The sequence below is a fragment of the Ictalurus furcatus genome, chromosome 4 (genome assembly GCF_023375685.1).
Source record: "Ictalurus furcatus strain D&B chromosome 4, Billie_1.0, whole genome shotgun sequence".
NCBI lineage: Eukaryota > Metazoa > Chordata > Actinopteri > Siluriformes > Ictaluridae > Ictalurus > Ictalurus furcatus.
Window position 1 is genome coordinate 23,701,203 of NC_071258.1, and position 22,500 is coordinate 23,723,702.

A 22,500-nucleotide genomic window follows, 5' to 3' on the forward strand; every position below is an offset into this window, starting at 1 on the left:
GTTTTATTGCCCCAAGTGTGGCATTTAACATACTGTGTGAAGGTGGGGGACAGGGAAGCATGATTAAAGTCCCCGGAGATGAGAAGAAGGGACTGTGGGTACGATGTCTGCAGCTGTGACACAAGAGTGTGAAGTAGCTCACATGCCGCTGTAGCGTCAGCCGAGGGGGGGCTGTAGACAGTTATCGTGATGACGTGCGAGAACTCCCTCGGCAGGTAATATGGCCACATGCTAACCACTAGCAACTCAATATCCTTAGTGCACCGCTGCTCTTTAAACCTGATATGCCCAGGGCTACACCATCTCTCATTCAGAAACATCGTTATTCCCCCACCCTTCCTCTTGCCGCTCTCCTTTGCTTTCCTGTCCGCTCTCACAAGTTGAAATCCATACAGTGTAACCAGTGACTGAGTACTGTCCGTACTGAGATCGTTCAACCACGTCTCCGTGAAGCACATGATGCTACACTCTCGGTACTCGCTCTTCAGCCTGGTTAGTGCCATTAGCTCTTCCATCTTACCGGAGAGAGATCTCACATTCCCCATAACAACGGACGGAATGAACAGTTTGTACTGTTTTTTTCTCTTCTGGTGTATAAGTCCAGCTCTGCTTCCCCTTCTCCTTCTCCTAATTTCCTCGGGGATCACCGGTCTTTCTGTAGGAAGTATCCTGGTGTTGCTCAGTGCTAATAGCTACTCCCTAGTGTAAACAATAGAGCCGTGGCCGAATGGGTCTCCCAGTGCGGAGCAGTACAGTCCAACAAACAGAAAAATAAATATTGCTAACCTCCACAATTGCGTATCCATATATGCAAACGCAACGCCGAGGATTAGTGTAGAAAAAACATGAAGAAAGCACAAAAAACAAGGGAAATATAGTAAACTTAGCCAGAAAAGAGCAGAGCTGCTGCAACAGGCGCGGCGCCTATACCTTCATGTGCCTATACCTTCCGGAGCTTATGCCTTAATTAGAACTAGAATTTTATGAGAACACAGACGAGTGGACTGAAACAGCGAAACAAACAGCGAAACATCCCAGTGCAGTTATACTAAATATAGGTACTTTTGGGACGCCGCTTGTTCAATCAAATTAGTGGACCAGAACTTAACTGTTGTATAATCCACAATGTATGGACACCTGTGCCTCCATCACAATAACTGAATTCTGTTATGTTACTTAGCAACCACAGCCGCCTGTTAATCGGCTACATTGCATGGTGGAAGAATTGTTTATTGCAAATTTTATTAATAATAAATGTAATTATTGATTGAGTGTGAATGCTCATATTATTTTGTCACTGTTTTTGAAAAGAAATAAGCCACACATAGACTTGTAGTTGGGTTAGGGGCTTCACACTGTGCCTAAGAACACCCTTACCTGTGATAAAGTCACACTAATGCACACCATCTTGTGGATTTTGCTGTATTAAATTGAATTACAATTCAACCGATAATTATACTCACACACACATACATAAATACTTTATATATATATATATATATATATATATATTAACTAAAGTGATTAGTGTACATACCCACACACTGTGTACCATTAACCCTCTCAAAGCCTTTTGGACAGCCTCTCTCTCCACTTCCTGTGAAGGAAACACACATTTACTGTTATCTCTTGCTATAGAGTATAGCCCAAGATTGTATTTCCTCAGTTTAATTTCATGAAAGTATTATTGTCCTACAGGTTACCCATGAGACTTACAGTTTTTGGCCTTTGTTGTGGTCTGACAGCCATGAATGCAAATCTCAGGTTTAAAAAAATAAATAAATTACACTCAAGCATACAAGCAAAACATTTTGTTCACAAAATACTGTTGCGGAGTGTCATCACGGTAACGCTGGGCTCAGTGACCTATTTAGCTCCACCCCTAACCCTAAAATGTCAATTAAATATTGACAGGCTGTGTTATAACTTGTACAGTACAACACTCAAGAGTAAATAAAACACACACACACACACACACACACACACACACACACAAACAGCCTTTTAATGGAGCACATTTTCCTGTGGGCTCAGCATCACTCAAATATGGCTTACAGTCAACAGCTGTTCATTTTTGTGCAAGGTTATCATACATCATACATTATAATCAGTATTTGCGTTACAGAATATCTCGGGAGAGTTGAGCCCCTGTAGTTACCTCCAAAATGAAACAAGGTGGGGCCACATGGTTTACTCTATTAGGAAGAATATCATATTTTCAAGTAGTTACACATATTAGCTGTCTGATGTAAGCAGCCTCTGGAGGCTCTTAGAGGACAAAGACATTGTTGTTTTTCTCCAACATACTTGAGGAACTAAATAAAATGTCTAAAAAAAATACCCTTTCGAGCTTCTGGCTTATAATGGCTTATATTCATATATACCACAATTCAAGAGTATAGATTATTTTGTAACAATTTATTTAATACATTTCTTTATAGACTGGCAATGTATACAACTAAATGTGAATTTAAAGGTGAAGAGTTTCTGTACAAGGTGTTGGAGGTATTACAGCGATCTTATGTCCACTACTGTTAGAGCATCTGTAGCAACTGGAAATAAAAAATAAAAAACAACAACAATGATTCCAGTGATATGCTCAACCAGCTCAAATATTATTCTCTCATTTCCTCTGTATTCCCATATGTGACTTGTGTATCTGCAATTTATTTTGTATAGCGCTGTTGGAACACTGCAGTTTCCCTGACAACATCAATAACACATTCATCAATCTATCCATCCATTCATTTGTCCGTGTATCAATTACTGTACATTTTGTACACACCATCTTAATATTGTATTTTTATGAACTGTGAACTTTTGGTTAAAATTCCATGTATACAGAACCGAAGTTAAAATAAAATGAAATCTTGTTTCACATCATGTCAAAACTTGTATGACTGTGTCTCAGATTTTGTGTCTGTATATAAAATGGAACCAACATGTGTGGTTTAGATTGCAGTGTGTAATGTAAAGTGTAATGAAGTTGACACTTTGGTAAACACTGAACCTCAAAGCAGAACATCATGCTCAGAATTAAAAGCTGTGCTCTTCCAGGTTTTCATATTCTCACAGGGTTTGTGCATTAGACAGACATCACTTGGGTCAGACTTCATAACACATTCTTGCTTAATCATGCTGGACCAGACTGAACATTGTGCAAAGGGGAATTATGCAACTATATGATTAACATTATAAACTTTGACAGAATGCTTCTGCAGTTGTTCCTACTGATCAGAGTTGTGTTTCTGTAATGCTGTATCTTCTTAAAACTACCCTTTTCATCTTTATGTTGATTAGTATTAACAAGCCTGGTGAAAACTCTTTGGAAAGAGTGCCAAAAGTTAATTCCATGCACAGAGCTCCTCCTGATTACAGATGTGTATGTTATTACATATATATAATCTTCATTGAAGAAACTGAACTGAGCAAAAAACATTTTATGTTGGAAAAATATGTTTTGTACTGTGCCACTTAAAATAAATAAATAAATAAATAAAAATTAAATGGCCCATTTCCCCACTAACTCACAGTTCAAACGAGAGTGATGCAGACTGTAAGCTACAGAAATCAGGCTAAATACTGAATCTCAAGTTATTTATTAATCCATTCCTTCATTCATCATGTAAATGTTTAGAAAAACTGTCCTGAAGCCTGATGTATTGCTCACTTTATGGCTTCACATAAAGACTAGTTTTTATAAAGCATCTTTATTGGCAACAGATGGAAGAGCAATTTCAACATCAACATTATCATGTCACGTCAACATTTCAGTTATGAGCCAGACTACATTACCTATAATGCACAACCCATCACCAGATCAATCAGAAACAGAATTGCATGCACAACCAGGAAGTAAACAATCAACACATGTCCATTCAACATCACCTGAATAAAACTGATTTTCATCTTGCCCTTTGGATTCGCTTTCCTTTTTCTATTTATTTAATAAATGCATACTGTGATGATAAAAGACTTTGTTGGGAATATTGATGCAGCAGGTTACAATGAGATACATCATGCCATCACCAACCATGGACACCTTGACACTAGCAACAACTAGCTGCCATTCCAACATGCTCAGTGAGCTCACTAATCAGTTGCAGTGGCACCCAATGCCATTGTGTCAGTACTCACCTCACCTCATCTAACCCCTTTCTTATCACACAACCAGCTAAGTATGATAGTGACCTGTCAAACTGTTAACGATTTATATAGCAATGTATACATTGCATCATTGAATATATCAGCTGGACATTCACAAAAATAAAGGAACCTGCTCAGAGGAAGAGCTCTGGACTGGGCTTCTTCACGTGGATTCAAATGAGGAGAGGAGATGCAATCCTATGACCATTTTTAACCCTGTTCCACAATGTTTTCTATCATCCTGTTGATGGAATCAAGACTGGTGAACACTTATTAACAATATGAGAAATAGAATGGACAGCAGCTGAGTATGCACTAGCGTTCTGGACTAATGTAGCAGGTAGCAGTTTGATTGAACCCACCCTCACTTCCATGTTTTGCCAAGGGCTGCATGAGAATGTAATCACTGACTTGGCATGTAGCGATAGCAATATATCTCTCAACTCATTCATCAACCACACCATTTGCCTAGACACACTCCTTGCAGAGAGGAGGTGCACCATTTTCCCATGAACTTTACAGAGAGAATAATCACCTTAGTGCCTGAACTCATGCAGATTGATCATAACAGGCTCAGAAAGCCAATAAAGAATCCTGTACTTCTACTTAGGTGAGAGGACTCATCTCGTAAAGAACTGTTCTGTACATCTTAGTATCACAGGAGAGTGTGTGGTTCATCAATCAAGAACTAATTCTGTAAATGCATCCAATTTCTTAATTTCAAAATCATTCTTCTTACCTGTAGTGATACATCATTCAGACACATTTTTCATTCTTTCAGCACTCACTGCCACCAGAGCCGCAGGGAACCTCCTCAATTTTAGAACATTGTAAAACCTGCAAGTGCTCAGCCAACCACTTCAAGAACCCATCAAGCCATAGATGGCAAGCCTATAGGTGAGGGAATAATCACCCACCAAACTGTTCCTGTCTGGCTCCAAACCAGTGCCTTGCACAATGTAACAACCATGTTGTTATTGGCTGAATCCCACAAATTTCATGGACTGCCAGGGTCAAAGAGAACATAACTCTCACACATCCTTGTTAGAGAAAGATACTAACACAGTCCTCTGACTTTTACGAAACTTAAAATGATCATAAAATGTTATGTTCGAAGAAAGGAGGTGCATTTATGCATTGATTAACAAAGTAGCATTATCATTATCCCTATCCTTTGGTCCCTGCAGCTTGTGAATAAGTAAAGGATCCAACCAGATTTACTAATTTGGATCTTCTCAGGTTAAGACAAGGGGACAAGTGGAAAATGGCTTTCAGCTCTGGCCACTTTGAGTACTTGGTCATGCTGCGTGGATTTGTTAATGCACCATCTTTCAGGCTTTAATCAGCAATTTTGCACATTTGCACATTTTAACTGCCAGTTCATAAGAAATTCTGTCTCTATTGCTGCACAACTGACCCCTCTTCTTCAATGTGGCTCCAAGAGGCTTCTTTCAAAGAATTCAAGCAAGCATTCACCATAGCTCCCATCCTCAAACACTCTAACCATTGATTTCCTTTTATAGTGGAGGTCAACACCTCAGAGGAAGGAATAACAATAATGTACCTTGTTGCAGTCTTCTCCCCCACTGACTAGAATTAGTCATAGGTCATTGAATGCTCATAGTACTGAAGCTAAAGCTGCAGGAGTGATGTACAATCAGACACAATCCTCCCTGAATGAAACCTTGCAAACTATTGAAACACTACTTGAATGCCCAACAGACAAGACAAATGTAACAGATCTAAACCAATTACTAGTGGGTATCCATGTGTAGTGAGGTGTGTGCCATGATTAAAGCGTCACCCTTATTAACTACGTGGCCAATGAGCTACCTCCCTACCACAGTATATGAGTTGTTTATGCCTCACGGAATGCGTCATGGTCGAAAACCCGCCCCGTCCTTTCGTTGCTACGGACTACAGAGGTATGTGTTTTTAGCTTTGTTGCTTAGCTGTTTCATGCTAGCGTTGTCCACTTATCATGTGATTTACTTGTTTAGTGTGACGTTGGGCTACTGAGACTGTTAATGGGTGATGTGCTGCTCACTCTCAGTGCAGTGTGCCATCAGGGCTCCCATCTGTGTAGCATGGCAGTTTAACGTAGCCCCGGGCGGAGAGCCCGCTGTTGCTGTCACAACTATTAAAGAAGCTATCATATGATTTTCGTATGTGCCATCGTGAGTATTATGTCATCGGATCACGGTAGGTAAATCGATTAGTTCTATTATTCGAGCTAAATGATCTTGCTGCTTGTTCTGCTCTATTTTGCTTTATTTGTTTTGCTTTGTTTTTTTGTTTTGTTCTGCTTTGTTTTGTTCTGTTTGGTTTAATACCCAAGTCTAATACCCAAGTGGGTGGGAAGGTACTGTTTTCTTCTTTTTTTGTTGTTGTTGTATTAATGTGTTTTTTAATTTTTTTTTTTTTTTTTTTTTTTTTGCTTTATTTGTGTTGGTTACTGTCACTAACATCAGTTTTTTCCAATTCAACTGTGTTGTAACAGTCTTTATCAATTATGCTGATACCGCTATGCAGTAGTAGTCGTTTTGGTCATTCTTGGTAAACTTGCTACCTGTAATCAGTTTGAGCTCGGGATTATCTGTGTTTTTGTGAGAGTAAGTTTGTTTTTGTTTTGTCTTGATTTTTTTTTTTTTAGTAGCCTTGGTGCCTATTTGATCGTGCTCTTTCTTAATATGACTTCTTTGTTTTTGTTTTCTCCTTGTAGGAGCTGAATGCTTCCTGAGGCTGGGGGGAGTTCTTTGCTGCACCTTAGACTTTACTTCAATAAGAGTCATTATTATTGCTGTGTTATTTGCAGTGAATTTTGTGGATATGATTCTGATTGGTGGGGTTCTTTTCCCTTTTGTATAGCTGGTGCTGTTGTACTAGCCTTCCCTTCATACAGGAAACCTCAGTTCTCCTGTGATTATTGTTAATTTCTTCTTGTGATAGTTTTATTTGACCAATGCCTGACTGTGTTGGTTGCTGTTTTTTAAATAATTCTTGGCCGGTCTTTTTAACTTTCAAATTAAAATTTATTCTTGTATGGAAACCCATGCCTATTGCCTGTTCTAAGTGGATCGTATTTGTGTGTCTTTGTTTGGTTGTTTTCTCCATTTTCTCGGGGTGGCGTAGTTGCTACAAACAAGCCACTTGCTGCACATATTAATTTACATTCAGCATTTTGTAAACTTTTTATTTATTTTTTTTAACTTGCAGTTTCAGTAGTCCTAAACAAGTTATCATCCCTAAACTAATGGCCAGGTTGAAAGAGCTAATCAAAAAATTACTAATTTCTAAAGACATTTTGGGCTAAATACCCTGATGAATGTGCTGACTACTCCAAGAATTCGCTGCTTTTCATCTTGCCTTTCTGATTCTTTTCCCTGCTTCTTTTTCTTCAATAAATCATACTGCAATTGTATCCATCTGTTTTATGTGATGACAGTCAATCACAAATTTAAATGTATGATGTTATCACAATAGATCACCTAATATCAGCTAGCATATTAGGAGATTTGGCAAGTACTCTCTAACTACAGCTTAACAGAATGGCAAATAAGAAGCCCTTGACAGGGCATAAAAGTACATGTGGCATTTGAGTAACTGGCTAGCTTAGCTAATATTGCTGAATTATTCTGTTGTGTAATTAAAACCATTCTGTTCTAAGCAGTACGTGGCACAGAAGTAGTAAAAAAAAAGTAAGTTTGCAATCCGGTAATAAAAAACTCAAGCTGCTCTTTTGTTGACTCTGTTGACCCTAGTGATTGGCACTGAGTCAGTCAGAGTAATCAACTCAGTTCACCAATAACGGCTACCACTTTTGATTTCCAACCAGCTTACTTTTTTTCAAAACCAGTCAAGGGTGTTTCTCATTGACTATCTATAGTTTAAATGCAATGAATGTAAATAGACATACATTTATTTAAATATGTATTTAGATAGAGCAAGGCACTACATTTATATTTATTCATCTTAAATAACTGCTTTATTCTGGTCTGGGTGTGAGGTTGGAATTCACCTTGAATGGGATGCCAGTCCATCTCAGGGCATCATGCATGCACACGCTAACAAACATTCATACCTAGGGGCAACTTAGCTAATCCACCTACTAGCATGTTTTGGGAGGTGGGAGAAAACCAGGGAACCTGGAGGAAACTCTGCACAGAGAGTAACCCAAGCTGAATAAAACTGGGTACCATGGAGCTGTGAGGCAGTAATGTTTCCTGCTACTGCACAACCAAGACGCCTGTCTATATATGCATTGGCAAAAACATGTCTCACCTTTACTCATCCTGACAGATTTGGCTTTGTTGTGCAACAACTCAGATGTCAGTGTTTCAATGGATGGATTTCATTCTTGGTGAATGTAACTGCATGTGTAGGCCTACGGCATACTGAAGAAATTTAATTAAAAGCATCACAGGATCTATTTGTCTCATATTTCCAAAACAGAGGGAACAAATTAGGCATTTTCAGACATGTGAGTTGGCCTCCAATTCTCAGCTAAAGAGGTGTCTCAAAGAATCAGCTCATTTGCAAAGGACACAGCACTACCAGGGTCATTGGTCACGCTGTAAAACTAGGATACCAGACCCAATGGTAGTGCTTAATAACATACCCCACACTCCTGCTCAATCTAAATAAACTTAACAGTAGCATAGCAAAGATGCTATGTGTTTCTGGAGAGAGGTCGTACATGTTTGAGCTGAGATCATTTGACATTTGGTTTTGCATGCAAACACAAACACAGAAGCCCATTTCACAACTTCAATATGACACACAAACACAATTATACTGATAATTATACTGATGAGACACTTTTGCTATTAACTATGTAGCTCCTACTATAGAGTGATAAGTGCAGTTTTATGTTTAGGGAGAAGTACATATGCATTACAGAGAGCATTTAAGCATTTATTTGTGTATATTTGGAACTGTAATGACCATGTGTTGAAAGTGCTATGTGAGGCTAATATCAAACCTCACTAGTAACATAAGATAGATAAAAAGTTCTTATCTTGATGAGAGGATATTATTTTCTGTGTGTGTGTGTGTGTGTGTGTGTGTGTGTGTGTGTGTGTGTGTGTGTGTGTTTGTGTGCATCCTAGCCCTACCTGATATTGGAGGGCAGAGTGTGCAATCTTTTATTCCCCATGCTAAACCATCTCCCTTGCAGCACGTTTCCTGACTGCGGAGCCCAGGCAGCGGTGAACTGCACTGTGGAAGACAAACAGAAGATTCATTATGGATAATCAGAATTGTGCTTTATTAGCCAACTACACTAGAGTATACAAGTAATTTGACGTGGTTGACAAGCTATTGTTATGCTTATAGATATTACACATTACAGGAGTGCTCATGTTGCCCACAGAGCACAGTCTGCAGTCTGCTTAGCTTTGATTACTATAATTGAATATAAAAATATATATATGACCATATCTCAGATCTCAGCAGCAGGCATTAGATGTTGGTACAAGAGCAATTTCTATAAGTAAATATGGCAGCGCGGAGTGGTCGATCGTGTGACAGCTGTGTGGGAATAGCCAGAGGAGGAATGGGCTCTGTGACTCCTCCCCTTGCCACCAGAACAGAGCATCGATCTGGTGGTATAGGAGCAGATCATTGCTCGGCGCCTGACAGGAACAGGGACATCCCTGGACGAAGCCGTGCAGCTGGGGAAGGTTCACTGGTCGGCGATCACTGGTCCAGGCATCTCTCATTTTCCTTGATCTCTCCCTTTCTCTCTCTCTCCTACTCCTCCCCTGGTCCAAGTTCTCCAGAACCAAGGTGTGGGGGCCCCAAAACCGGCCCCCCAGAACCTGGTTTTCTCACCGTTGTTCCTTCACGGCTCATTCAAATCTGATGTCTCACTCTCTCCCTCTCTCTCTACACAGGTATAACCTTACACATTCACAAGGATGAGGAAGCGGGAATATTGGTTTGGATCCCTGACACACCACAGACCTCCCCTGACTAAGCAGGAACATACCACGTAACAGTGAGTATACAAGGGAGTACACAGGAGGTCTTGGTGGACTTGAGGTGTAACCAGACCTCCATCCATCAAAGCCTGATTCAATGCGAAGCATTGAGGAATGCACAATTGGTGAAAGTGAGGTGTGCGCACAGGGATGTTCACGAATATCCACTGGTGCCAATCAGTATTAAATTCTGGGGGCAAAAGCATAAAGTGGAGGCAGCGGTTAATCTCACCTCACCCATCCACTAATTCTTGTGACAAATTGACTAAGATTTCAGGTATTAGTGTAGGAAATGTTTGTGGATATGTCCTGCAGTAGCGAGGCATGGTGTGGAATGTGTGCAGTGTTGGCTGGACAGGCGGTGCCAAGGATGTTGATGTCAGCTCCATCTTAGGGGAGAATGGGGGGCTATGTCCCTCCGCACTTGGCAAGGATTCCGCTTGGGGATTTCGTCTTGGAGCAGTCATGCGACGAGACCCTGAGTCATGCCATTGACCAAGTGAGCATAATCAATGGTCAGCAAATTCATCCTAATGTTGTGCTTTCCCACCCATATTTCTCAATTATTAAGGATAGGTTATATTCACTGACACTGGATATTTGAACTAAAGAAGAGGTGACACAGTTGTTGGTTCCGTATTATGGTGAGCCATCTGGAATCTCCTGACGGCTCACCATAATATGATGGCAGGGCACTTAGGGCAGGATAAGACACTGAACTGTCTAATGGCTCATTTTTATTGGCCAGGCATTTCTGGCAATGTTTGCAGGTGGTGTGTAGTATGTCGCGAATATCATCTGGTAAATCCACTGGCCACCCCAAAAGCGCCATTGCGCCCATTACCTTAATCAATGTCCTCTTTGAAAGAATTGCCATGGGCCTCATCGGGCCATTAGAAAGATGCATGTGAGGATATTGCATTGTGTTAGTCCTGGTGGATTATGCAATGCAATATCCGGAAGCAGTGCCTCTGCACAACATCTCAGCATGCAGTGTATGTCGGCACTCTTCAATGTTATCTCCCAAGTTGGGATCCCGAAAGAGATCCTGACTGACCAGGGCACTATGCTCATGTCACAGACACTTTGCAAACTTTATGAAATATTGGGGATTAAATAAATTTGCACCAGTGTTTACCGTCCACAGATGGATGGGCAGGTTGAATGGTTTAATCAAAAACTTGTTAATCAAGCCCCTGTTATTTGCAGTATGAGAGGTCCAGCAAGCCTGCACGTTGTTTTCCCAATTCAAATTACTGTATGGGCATAAGCCTCGTGGCATCTTTAGACAAGATTGAGAGGAGGAACCTTCTAACAGCAAAAATGATATTCAGAACAAACTTGACCTGAGAGCAAAACTCCACAGATTGGGGCAATTAACACAGGAGAATTTGCTATAGGACTGTATAACAAGAGTACTCAGCTATGGGAATTTGCACCAGGAGATAAAATACTCACTATTATTTACTACCCACGTCAAGCTCTAAATTACTCGCAAGGTGGCAAAGACCCTCTGAGGTCACGCGGTGAGTCAGAGAAGTTGACTATGAGGTCAGGCAAATAGATTAAGGTGATGCACTTCAAATATACCACCTCAAGCTTCTGAAACTGGCAACAGTAGTTCCCAAGAGGGAGGAGCTAGGACCAGAGGTAAGTCTAAAAAGTGCAGCCCAATTCACCCCAGTCTCCTGTGGAGACCACCTCTCACTGTCCCAGAGACCACAGGTTGCCAGGTTACAGGAGGAACTGTGTTTTTGCCTCTACTAGGTCACATGGACCTCATACAACACCACGCTGAGGCTCCTCCAAGTGTGGTTGTAAGCAGCCGCCCAAAACATGCACATGCAAAAAATGTGGTTCGGGAGGAACTCTAAACTGTACTTGACATGGGGTAATCTAGGAGTCCCACAGTGATTGGAACAGCCTGGTGGTCTTGGTGCCCAAGACTGGTGAGTCGGTCAGTTTTTGTGTGGACTTTAGAAAAGTCAATGCTGTGTCTAAATTTGACATATATCCGATGCCTCACATTGATGAACTGTTTAATCAGTAAGGTGTGTCTTGCTTTTGTTCAACACTGGACTAAACCAAGGGGTATTGGCAGATTCCCATGACTACAATATCTCAGGAAAAATCGGCCTTTTCCACATTGTTTGGCTTACACCAATCTGTCACACTTCCTTTTTGGTTGTATTGGGCCCCAGCGACGTTTCAACATTTCATGGACAGAATCCTTTCCCCGCACAATGTGTATGCTGCTGCTTATTTAGATGATATAACTATTTATAGTAATGATTGGCAGCGGCATTTACATCTGGGGGCTGTCCTGAGATCCTTGAAATCAGCGGGAATCACAGCGAACCCATAGAAGTGTACAATTGGGCAGGTAGAAGTATGGTTTCTGGGCTTCCACTTGGGCCATAGGCAGGTGCGTCCCCAAATTGAATAAACAGCAGCGATTGCGGCCTGCCTGAGACCCAAGACCAAAAAGGGGGTGAGTAGTTCCTGAGGCTGGCTGGCTACTATCGAAGGTTTGTATAAAATTTTTTGGATGTCACCAGCCCACTGACTGACCTCACTAAAAATGGGGTGCCAGATCCGGTCCAGTGAACAGAGCCATGCAAGCAGGCTTTCTGCCAGGTAAAAGCTATGTGGGCCAATTTTGTGTGTGCATCCTGGTGCCATCTCTTCCCCAGGAAAGCAATACACATGCACCCAGCTGCCCACATGATGTAAAAGAAAACATCAGACCAGACCAGGCCACCTTCTTCCATTGCTCCATGGTCCAGTTCTGATGCTCACGTGCCCATTGTAGACGCTTTTGGCGATGGACAATGTGTTTGGCATCTGTTCGATGTGTGTTTCTCACCTGTCCGTTACGAACTTCTCTGAAGCAATATTTAAACCCAGAAGCCTCTGTGTAGATAGAGTCTCCCCTGAATGTTTGAGCCTTAACAAGAGCAGGTGTAGCATCTGCTATGTCTGCCAGAAAAGTGCTGCTATGTCCACTGTTGCCACGGGAACCTGAGAGCCCTGATGATCGCACCGCTGTGTGCGAGCCTGAACTTGAAGTGACCTTCACCACCTGATGGATCTTCACCGTTGCTTCAGGAGGATGATGAACTCGAACTGTCACCATAGGAGACCCTGAACACACACACACACACACACACACACACACACACTTAACATGCGCACCTTCATCATAAAAATATAACTTTATTACATTAATAAATACATTATTTTACCCATTTTTAATTTTCACCCCATTTCTTACTCTATATTATTCAGTATACTTGGCAAGCCTATTCTAAGCCATCTTACTGTTTTGTTTTTTTTCATTTTCATTATTCCTTATCGTTGTTTTCTGTAGCATGAAGAGCATTTTGAAAAGCTGAATTAACTAGCAAAACACAACCCTATTCGCTATTAGCAGAGACTGCATGAGGAGAAGCTAATGACCAAATGGAAATGTGGCTAGTGCCATCACAGACACTTGAGAAAAGAAAGAAAAAAAAACCAAGCGATGTGGATCTGGGAGTGCTTGAGCAAAGAAATTTGAGCATATTGTTTTATTTCCTACTTGAACACACTACTTGCAAGTCAGTCTTAATAATCACTCCTAGCTGTTTGCAAGGCTGGTTTGCAAGTAGTAAAAGAGAAAATCAGGCTGGACACTTCGAAGTTCAAAGGTCATATTTGTTTATATCCATTTCATGAGGAGTGAAGAAGTCAGTGAATAGTTGCTTTCAGACATAAGAAAACAAACTAAGAACATCAGCCTGAATAAAATAGAATATTAGTTACATCTTACATCACTGTTAGTTAACTATTTACATTTTATTAACTAGCTGATTATTCCCAGAGAAGGCTAGTTCAGATTTCTTTTGAGACATGCTAACACTGTTCTGTAGAAACCTACAATATATTTTTTGCAAGCTGCAAATATTATCAGTAATAACTTTTTCTTTCTATTTTGTTTTTTAACTTTCAAGACTTAAGAATTCAGTCTCATCCCTAATATTCATGCATTGACTTAAAAATATGCTTGTTTAAATAAACTAACAAAATGATGTTTCAATTTACAACACCAAATGGACCATGACATCAACTGTGCTCTCCAGGGTGTATCCATGAGCCAAATATGTGAAAAATAATGCAGTTGTGCAAGACTTCAGTGTAAACAACACCGAGTCATGGACAGAGAAGGAAAGCCCTGAGCATGGGAAGGGTTTTGGGAGTTCCAATTCCATCAATATGGTTCATATTGAGAGATGTATTACTGTAAAATGTAATGAGATGACCTGTGGCAACAGAACATTGCACTGTTAAGTAGTGAACACTATGAGAAGGTTAAGATTAAGATGTAATATAATCATTCCCTGTTCTGTTTGTCCATGTGGAGTTTGTTATGAGTGAGTGAGGGGATCTGTTTATAGCCCAGTTATGAAATATTTTTATTTAAAGGCTTGTCAGTGCATAAACCATGAACCAGTCAACTTCAAAAATCTGAATGCACACCAAAAAGTACTGCTATGATTTCCACAGTTAGAGAAATTTCATATGCCAAGTTCTCAAAACATAATCTACCATTCTTCACTAATATACACTCAGAAACGAATGTTATTTTTGGCTGAAAACAGCAGGGATAGTGATAGACGAGTGTACTTGAGCAAAATATTAAAAATATCAAAATGTTTAAAACAGTCTTAGAAGGCTCCTGAGTTGTGCAACAGAAAAACATTCACCCTATCGTCATGAGATTGCAAGACTGTGACTCCAAGAGAGCAAAATGAGTGGAAGGGATGGCAGAATGTCTAACCTTAACTCATTTTGTGTAGGAACTCTGCATTTTAACAATGGACTATGCTGATACTCAAAAATATGCAAAAGGTGCAGTATTCTTTTTTACCCTAAAAGAAATAACACATGAGTCAATCAATATGTGAATCTGGAATGATTGATAGTTGCACTGGTGTTTTGAAATCTCCAATATTAACTGACCCCATAGAAGCCACACCCCCTTATTGCCTCTCACATTAGTAATAACTCTGCTTGAAAAATACGGCAAGATAATGGATATATATCATGTGAAATAAAATATGTCAGTGCATGTTTGTTTTAGCTAACATTAGACAAATATATAGTTAACACCAGTTTAGTATATTTATTAGGAATGCCACCAAAAAGGTTAATCTGAAAATGGTCAAAAATGGCCCTTTTTCAGTCAAACAAGGCACAGAAGCTTTTAAATACTGTGGTCAAGGCCATCACTGTAGAAACTGGTGTGCACATATATACAAGGTTTTACAGTACCCACCAGGTGCTTCGGGTATAAATGCTGCTGTTCTGTTTTGTAGTAAACAATAGAAAAGTTTTCATACAAACTTTCTAATTAACTACTGTATGTAACATAATCCACGTGTAACGTATCAATGTAAGGATCAATATCAGGATGAATGTAAATTCTGAAAGTAATCCAGTGCCATCAATGATGTTTGTGCACACAGCTGCATATGGAAAATTATATAAACAATTTAAAATTCAATTTAATTCAGTTTAATTCATATTCTTTCTTATAGAGTACGTTTGATTTAGTTTATACCTACGTGTTAATTAATACATTAACCAACAAACATGTACTTAAGGTGGTCGTTATTCATGCATGAAGTCATAAGTCTCATGTCGTAGTTAAAGTTAGTGCTTCATTAGTTTGTGATTAGTTCATGCCTTAACTCATCATTACTTCATATTTAAGTAAGTATTAATTCAGGTAATTCATGGACCTCGAAATTTGAAGGATCTGGAGAGATTCTGTATGGAGGAATGGTCTCAGATCCCTTGCCATGTATTCTCCAACCTCATCAAGCATTATAGGAGAAGACTCAGAGCTGTTATCTTGACAAAGGGAGGTAGCACAAAGTATTTACTAAAAGGGTGCCAATAATTGTTGCACACCTATATTTAACAAAGCTATATTTTTATTTTATAAACCTGTATTATGTTTGCAATTGTTTGATATCCATGAGAGTAGAATATTTTTGTGAAGTTTTTTAACAAAAGATCAAAATGTTAAACAATAAAGACGATTTTTCACAGCCTTCTTTGCTCATATTTACCAAGGGTGCCAATATTAGTGAAGATCACTGTAGTATTTCCTATTATAGGATTACAAGTAACCAAATATAAGAAAAACTATATATATTTTTTAGGTATTCTTGTTAGTCTTGTCCTTGTGGCAGATAATTTTGATTGATTTAAGCACTTATTTCTAGAAAGAAGGTTTTTTATTAAAATTATTAAGAAAATTTTAAACTTCAAATTAGTAAAATAAAACATCTAGAAATTGGTTTATAATATTTTATTGGATTTATTGTATTGTCTTATAATAGGAAGTACTATATCTATATACAAACTAAATACAGTTTCTACTATTTGTGAAAGGACTATATTGAAAATTGACCCTTTTCACCCTCCCTGGCTGTTGTGTTAAATACAAGACCTAGCTAGTAGTTGATACTTGGCAAATGACCAATTTGGGAGAAAATGGGGTTAAAAACTGTTTGTAAAGAGTGTATGTGTGTCTCTATGTGTATTTCTGAGGAAGAATTTGGATTAGTGTTTGATAACTGACTTATGGATTTATAGATTGAGAAACAGCTAGTTCCTCACAGTTTCCAATCAATCTAGATGCTATTAGTTCATCTTACCAATGGTGTGGTTCTGCTGTCGACTCTGTAAAGGAAGGACATACTCTGAACGCATCAGCGCCTGACTGGCTGGTATATTACCAGTTGAGGACAGCTTCTCAATCTCGTTGGTAGAGGCGGAAGATGAATATGCTGGAATATGGCAGAACTTTCCAGTAAAGTTGGAAGGACAGAGACATCGATCTTTCTGAATGCACACACCTCCATTTTTACACAACATGGGGCACAAAACTAAAGAGAAAGACAGGAGAGAGAAAGTTAAATACATATAATTGAATCAAAGTCAATACAGAGGTGTCACATATTGTACATTGATAAGCACTTAGTGGACATTTTATTAGGCACACCTACATGAGTTACTATCTAAAGAAAGCAGAACAAGTCTGGACCATAATACACTGTAATCTGTAGATTCTTATGACTAAGTGTGTGAGCTGTTCAGGGTCAAAATGTATTTAATATGTTATTTAATTCACTCTATTAACTGGCTACTCAAATAAATCTTTAACTATCATTAATACATTTTATATGTATAGAACTTTTAACAAATAACATTGTCACAAAGCAGCAATACAGAAATCCAGACATAGATTTTGATCCCTAATAAGTGAGGACAGTACCCAGGAAAACTCCCAGAGACACCATAAGGAAGGAACCAGACTTAAAAAAGAATACATCCTCTTCTTGGTGACAATGGATAGTGCAATTAGAAAGCATTACTCTTCCATAGTTATACTATATAATATAAAATCAAACAGTACTAAGTGTGTTGAAAGGATGTTCATTATGAGCATCATTGTCTTTATGATTACAGCAGCAATTCCTCAGTGCAAGTCTTCAGTATCCATGGGTCTCATTTATCAAAGTATGCACACTGTTAAACAAGTTCTCAATTGTATGTAAGGAATGTTGATAAATCCCACAAATCCTAAATTGCTCTGCTCATACAGAACCACACTCATTCACATAAAGCCCACAAATCACCATATATGGCAAACAACTTTTTTTAAAAAACCCAGTTGATTGCTCATGGAACTGCTTGCTTCAGATGACATGGAGCAAGTCAAAAGGTCTAAGAAGATGAACTTTACCAACATTGAAGTAGAGATACTGTGGCCTACAGTAGAGTAAAACCAAAATGGTTTTATGGTATTAACAGCATCAAATTTTATGTGTAGAATCATGAATATGCACAATTTACACACAAAACTATGTATACACCTGATTGATACATGACTCCCCAGATCATTATTTACAAATCTATGGTTATCATTTAATGTTGAAAATGGAAATCTACAAACCAACACTGTGATGTACTGAGAACTGCCATTTTAGTTTTCACAATTATAAGAATTTATCAGGAATGTACATTGTCAAATAAAATTATTAAAACAAAAAGTTGGGTTGGGTTTGAAGAAAAAGTGGAGATCCACCTAGACCCAAGTTTAACTTGGGGTCAGTTCATGTGTATATAAAAGCATCTGAGGTGAACTCCCAACATGTTCATTCAAAAGGATTTTATTTGTCTCTTAGCTATTCTGCATTCACTCTTCCATATGTACATCCTCAAACACACACACACACACACACACACACACATTTGAAGGGCCAGGCATGATGTCCTCAGAGACAGACCATTCATAAAAATGATTGATAATTGTAGACCTTGGAAAATGTTCAAGCTTTCACCTAGGCCATGCTTATGCGTGTGTGTGTCTGTGTGTGTGTGTGTGTGTGTGTGTGTGTGTGTGTGTGTTTCTCTAACACACATTTAATGTCAGCACAAGCCTAGTAGCGAAAATAAAAAAGAGAAAATAAAAAAAGAGCCCAAGATTGATCACACACAAACACAGCCTCACACCTTATCTTATGACATCACTATGATCTTACACAGTTTAAGTAACAAGACCTGATTGTTTGCTGAGTCAGATCAGTCCTCCAAATGTGTGAGTGCAAGTGATTATGAAAGAAAGGAGTATTTTAAACTTCAATTCAAAAGGTTTGTTGTATAAATCATTGATTTATTGCATTGTTTGTTATTACTTTATATACTTCGCAGTTTATCCACTCTAAATCACATTGTCTCAGATTTGGATTAGATGGATTGGATCACTTGGGATTAAGTAAAATTCTTTCACAAACCAACTTACTTACAAGTATAACATATAGTCTTCTCTGTTGTCCTTATTTTCAAGGAATCCAATATTTAACACTGAGGCAGTCCATCGTTTAGCAATGTGAGAAAAAAAAAATCGATCTGAAGTCCACTAAGGTTTTTAAAATATTGTGACACCAAAAATTTTACTCATATACACCAACACTTTCTATCAACCCCCAACACTCATCACCAAAAACCAACATTTACCACAGAATAACAACATCCTGCCTTGAACATAGGTAACTGTTGAAGCATTAATATGTTGCAAATTCTGTCAGGATGAAAGATGTCAGAATAGAAAGCAAACCAGTTTAGAATCAGCTCAGAGTGAATGCTGCATTCAGTACATTCAGTAGAGCCGCTTGAAATATTTTGTAATAAGCAGCAAGTTTAGGTAATATTCTGACAGCATGTGTTCTTATTTAAGACTTTTTTTTTTTTTTCTTATAGGCATGGAGCTGCAGTTTAGTCTTGCTAGTGTGGGTGAAAATGTGCTGTGCTGGAACCAGTTCAGTTCCACGTATGAGACTTGCATTATTCATTTATTTCATTCTCTTTAATTTTGCTCTTCTTATTTTCATTTTCATTTTCAATATGTGGCAATGAGAGAAAGCCAAACATCTTAAATTGGTGAAATGCAAAATTGTTGATAATGTGATTAGCATTTTTGGCTACAAGACAAAGGCACATGGAGAAAAAAAAGTCTACGTACTATTTTTCAAAGAATGCAATTACATACAATGGTCTGAGACAGCACTGAAAATCTGTGATTATTTTTTTTTTTCATAAAAAAAAAAAAACGAAATTTGGAAATAAACATAAGGTCTTAGAATTGTAAAATGTTTAAAGCAAAGAAAGTAAATGTTCAATATCTTGAATATTAATATTCAAGATTCTGCATTATTTCTTGGTCTTTATTTAAATGTAAGCAAATGTTTGATATTGAGCATGTTAACTGCTTTGTACAAACTGTCAGATTGTCCTCATGCTTAATCTCTTCTATTGAGGCATGTGCTCAGATGACACTCTGATGGATTTGATCTACAATGGATCATAAGGTTTTGCCCAAACTTGTGGAGTCTCTGTCAGCTCGAGTGCACACTGTCATTAATGCAAAAAGGGACAAACCAAATACTAAGAAACTCTTAAATATATGTAAATATTTCAAAGATTCTACTTTGAGTGATCAAGTTGTTGTCAATAATATAATTCATAGTGAAAGTTCTTGTATTAAATTAGAAAATAATGTTCCATGTCTGTTTTTTTTTTTTTAGTGCACCAGTGGTTTCTTTCTTAGTATTTCAGGATTTTCTAAATTGTTGTATTGGCTATGGCCAGTGCTAATCCAATGGCTCAGATAGAGTTTCCCTCTTTTCTCATCTTCAAAATGGCTTGCTTTTCTCCATTAGTCAGCTCTCTGGTTTTCATGTTGGTTTATCCTTTTTAACAACAAATGCAGTTTTCACTGGCAAAACCTAGAGCTCAAACCAACAGTAGACCTTCGGAGCTATTAATTCTTTAAACAATCAATTTAACAGAGCATACCTGGGCAGCAAGAAACACCTATCAGTCACATGTTTCAGTATTTTTGATCAGTTGAAAAAATGGGTGGGTTCAAACAAAAGGTGGCATGTTTTAAGTTGTTTAATACGTCTAGATGTATATATTCGGAAATGAAAAAGCTGAAATTCTGATCTATCGTCTCATATTCAATTTTTCATCTTAAACCCAAATGTCTTCAATTAAAAAAAAAAAAAAAAATTAAAAAAATAAAAACAGAATTGGCTTTGCTGATTTCTGTAGTAGACAATGAACTGCTTGACATGCAAGTTCCCTAGTCTTTTGTGTTTTGGATGTCCTTTTCTAATGGTTAACTAGTGCTGCATGCCTTTCATTTGCATACTGGAACATGATATGCTCTTATACAGCATTTAATGATACAATAATGGCATTCGCTGTCAAGTATGCTATACTAGGTATTTCCAGTGAGATATTCACCTTCTCCTGTTTCTTAAAAGAATATGACAAAACTGCTGTCCTTTCTGCTAACTGAAATGATCTGTGAGACTTGAAATTTACTCAAAACCACACTGTGACTGATCAGTTGATCGAGTTCCTGATTGATTGTCAGAGCAAATTAAAGAGGAACAAGTGAAAATGTTTTATCTTCACTGGATTCAACAATCCAATACAATGGGAGAAAGAAAAAAAACATTATTACAGCATAACTCTTTGTGATGTTAATGTACCTATAGGCATCACACACACATTTCAATGCATAAAATTACTCAGTTGTAACATTTTGGGGGTCTGAAATGAACAAGCTTCATGTTGTACATATGTGTATGTGAACAAGTGAGGTGTGTAGGTTTGATCTCTTCTCGGCCTACTTGCAGCATGTGGTTTTAATTTAGTGCAAAACACCCCCTCCCATCGGTTTTCCTTCTTCAATTCGAGCATTAATGCAGAGTGCACTGTGTGTGTGTGTGTGTGTGTGTGTGTGTGCGTGTGTGTGTGTGAAAGAGAGACAGAAAGCATATGTGGATGTCCCCAAAACACACTTCCATCCTTTCACATTTCTGTGTCCTTTTACTCATCTCAAATGTGTGCATCTCTCTCTCTCTCTCTCTCTCTCTCTCTCTCTCTCTGGGTGTGTAAGACAATGGTGTGATTTATCTTTTTAGGATGGCTGGGAGGAAATGATGTCAGCAAGAACATATGGACATCTTCTTTCTGATTTGTTAGTGAAATGTTGACACAATGACACTGTGTGTGTGTGTTCATAAAGGTCAATTCTTCATTGCTGCTGTATAAACGGTGACTTAACAGTGCAGTGTGCAAAGTTTAAAAGTGTCGTGCAATTGATTTGTTGAGCTTATTCACTTTAAAATTCAGTTGATATATTTCTGGCTCAAAAATTAGTTCAGCTGGAACACAGATGCTAAACACCACCCTTTTCCCCTCAAAGGCATACGTACACTGTACGGCCAAAAGTATTTCAGACACCTAGCCATCACAATCATATGTGCTTGTTGAACAACCCGTTCCCCCCCAACCCAGAAGAGTGGAGGCTGCTATAACAGCCTCCACTCTTCTGAAAAGGCTTCACACTAGATTTTGTAACATGGCTCTTGGGATTTGTGTTCATTCAGCCAAAAGACCGTTTGTGAAGTCAGATATTGATGTTGGGCAAGAAGGCCTGTTCCAGTTCATCCCAAAAGGTGTTTTGTGGGGTTGAGGTCAGTGCTCTATGCACGCCACTTAAGTACTTCCACTTGAGTTCTTCCACTCCTTACTTAATGTCTTACTGGACCTCGCTTTGTGCACAGGGGCATTGTCGTTCAAGAACAGGTTTGGGCCTCTTAGTTCTAATGAAGCGAAATCTTAAAGCTACAGCATACAAAGACATTCTGGACAATTCAATCTTTGTGGCAACAGTTCGGGTGAAAAAGCCCCACATACAGTATGGGTGTAATGGTCAAGTGTCCAATTACTTTTGGAGAGAGGC

At 38.6% G+C, this 22,500-nt stretch overlaps 1 protein-coding gene across 2 annotated transcripts in view; it reads right to left on the reverse strand.

Annotated features, from left to right (window-relative positions):
- Positions 1-22,500, reverse strand: part of LOC128606878 (latent-transforming growth factor beta-binding protein 4) — an 87,441-nt gene that overhangs the window by 63,031 nt on the left and 1,910 nt on the right. For both annotated transcript variants that reach the window (XM_053623389.1, XM_053623388.1), the window contains exons 2-5: positions 16,835-17,065; positions 12,994-13,271; positions 9,261-9,363; positions 1,538-1,597 (exon numbers count right to left, since the gene is read on the reverse strand). In XM_053623389.1, the coding sequence (XP_053479364.1) occupies positions 1,538-1,597; positions 9,261-9,363; positions 12,994-13,271; positions 16,835-17,065 (672 nt within the window). The remainder of the gene's footprint in view (positions 1-1,537; positions 1,598-9,260; positions 9,364-12,993; positions 13,272-16,834; positions 17,066-22,500) is intronic.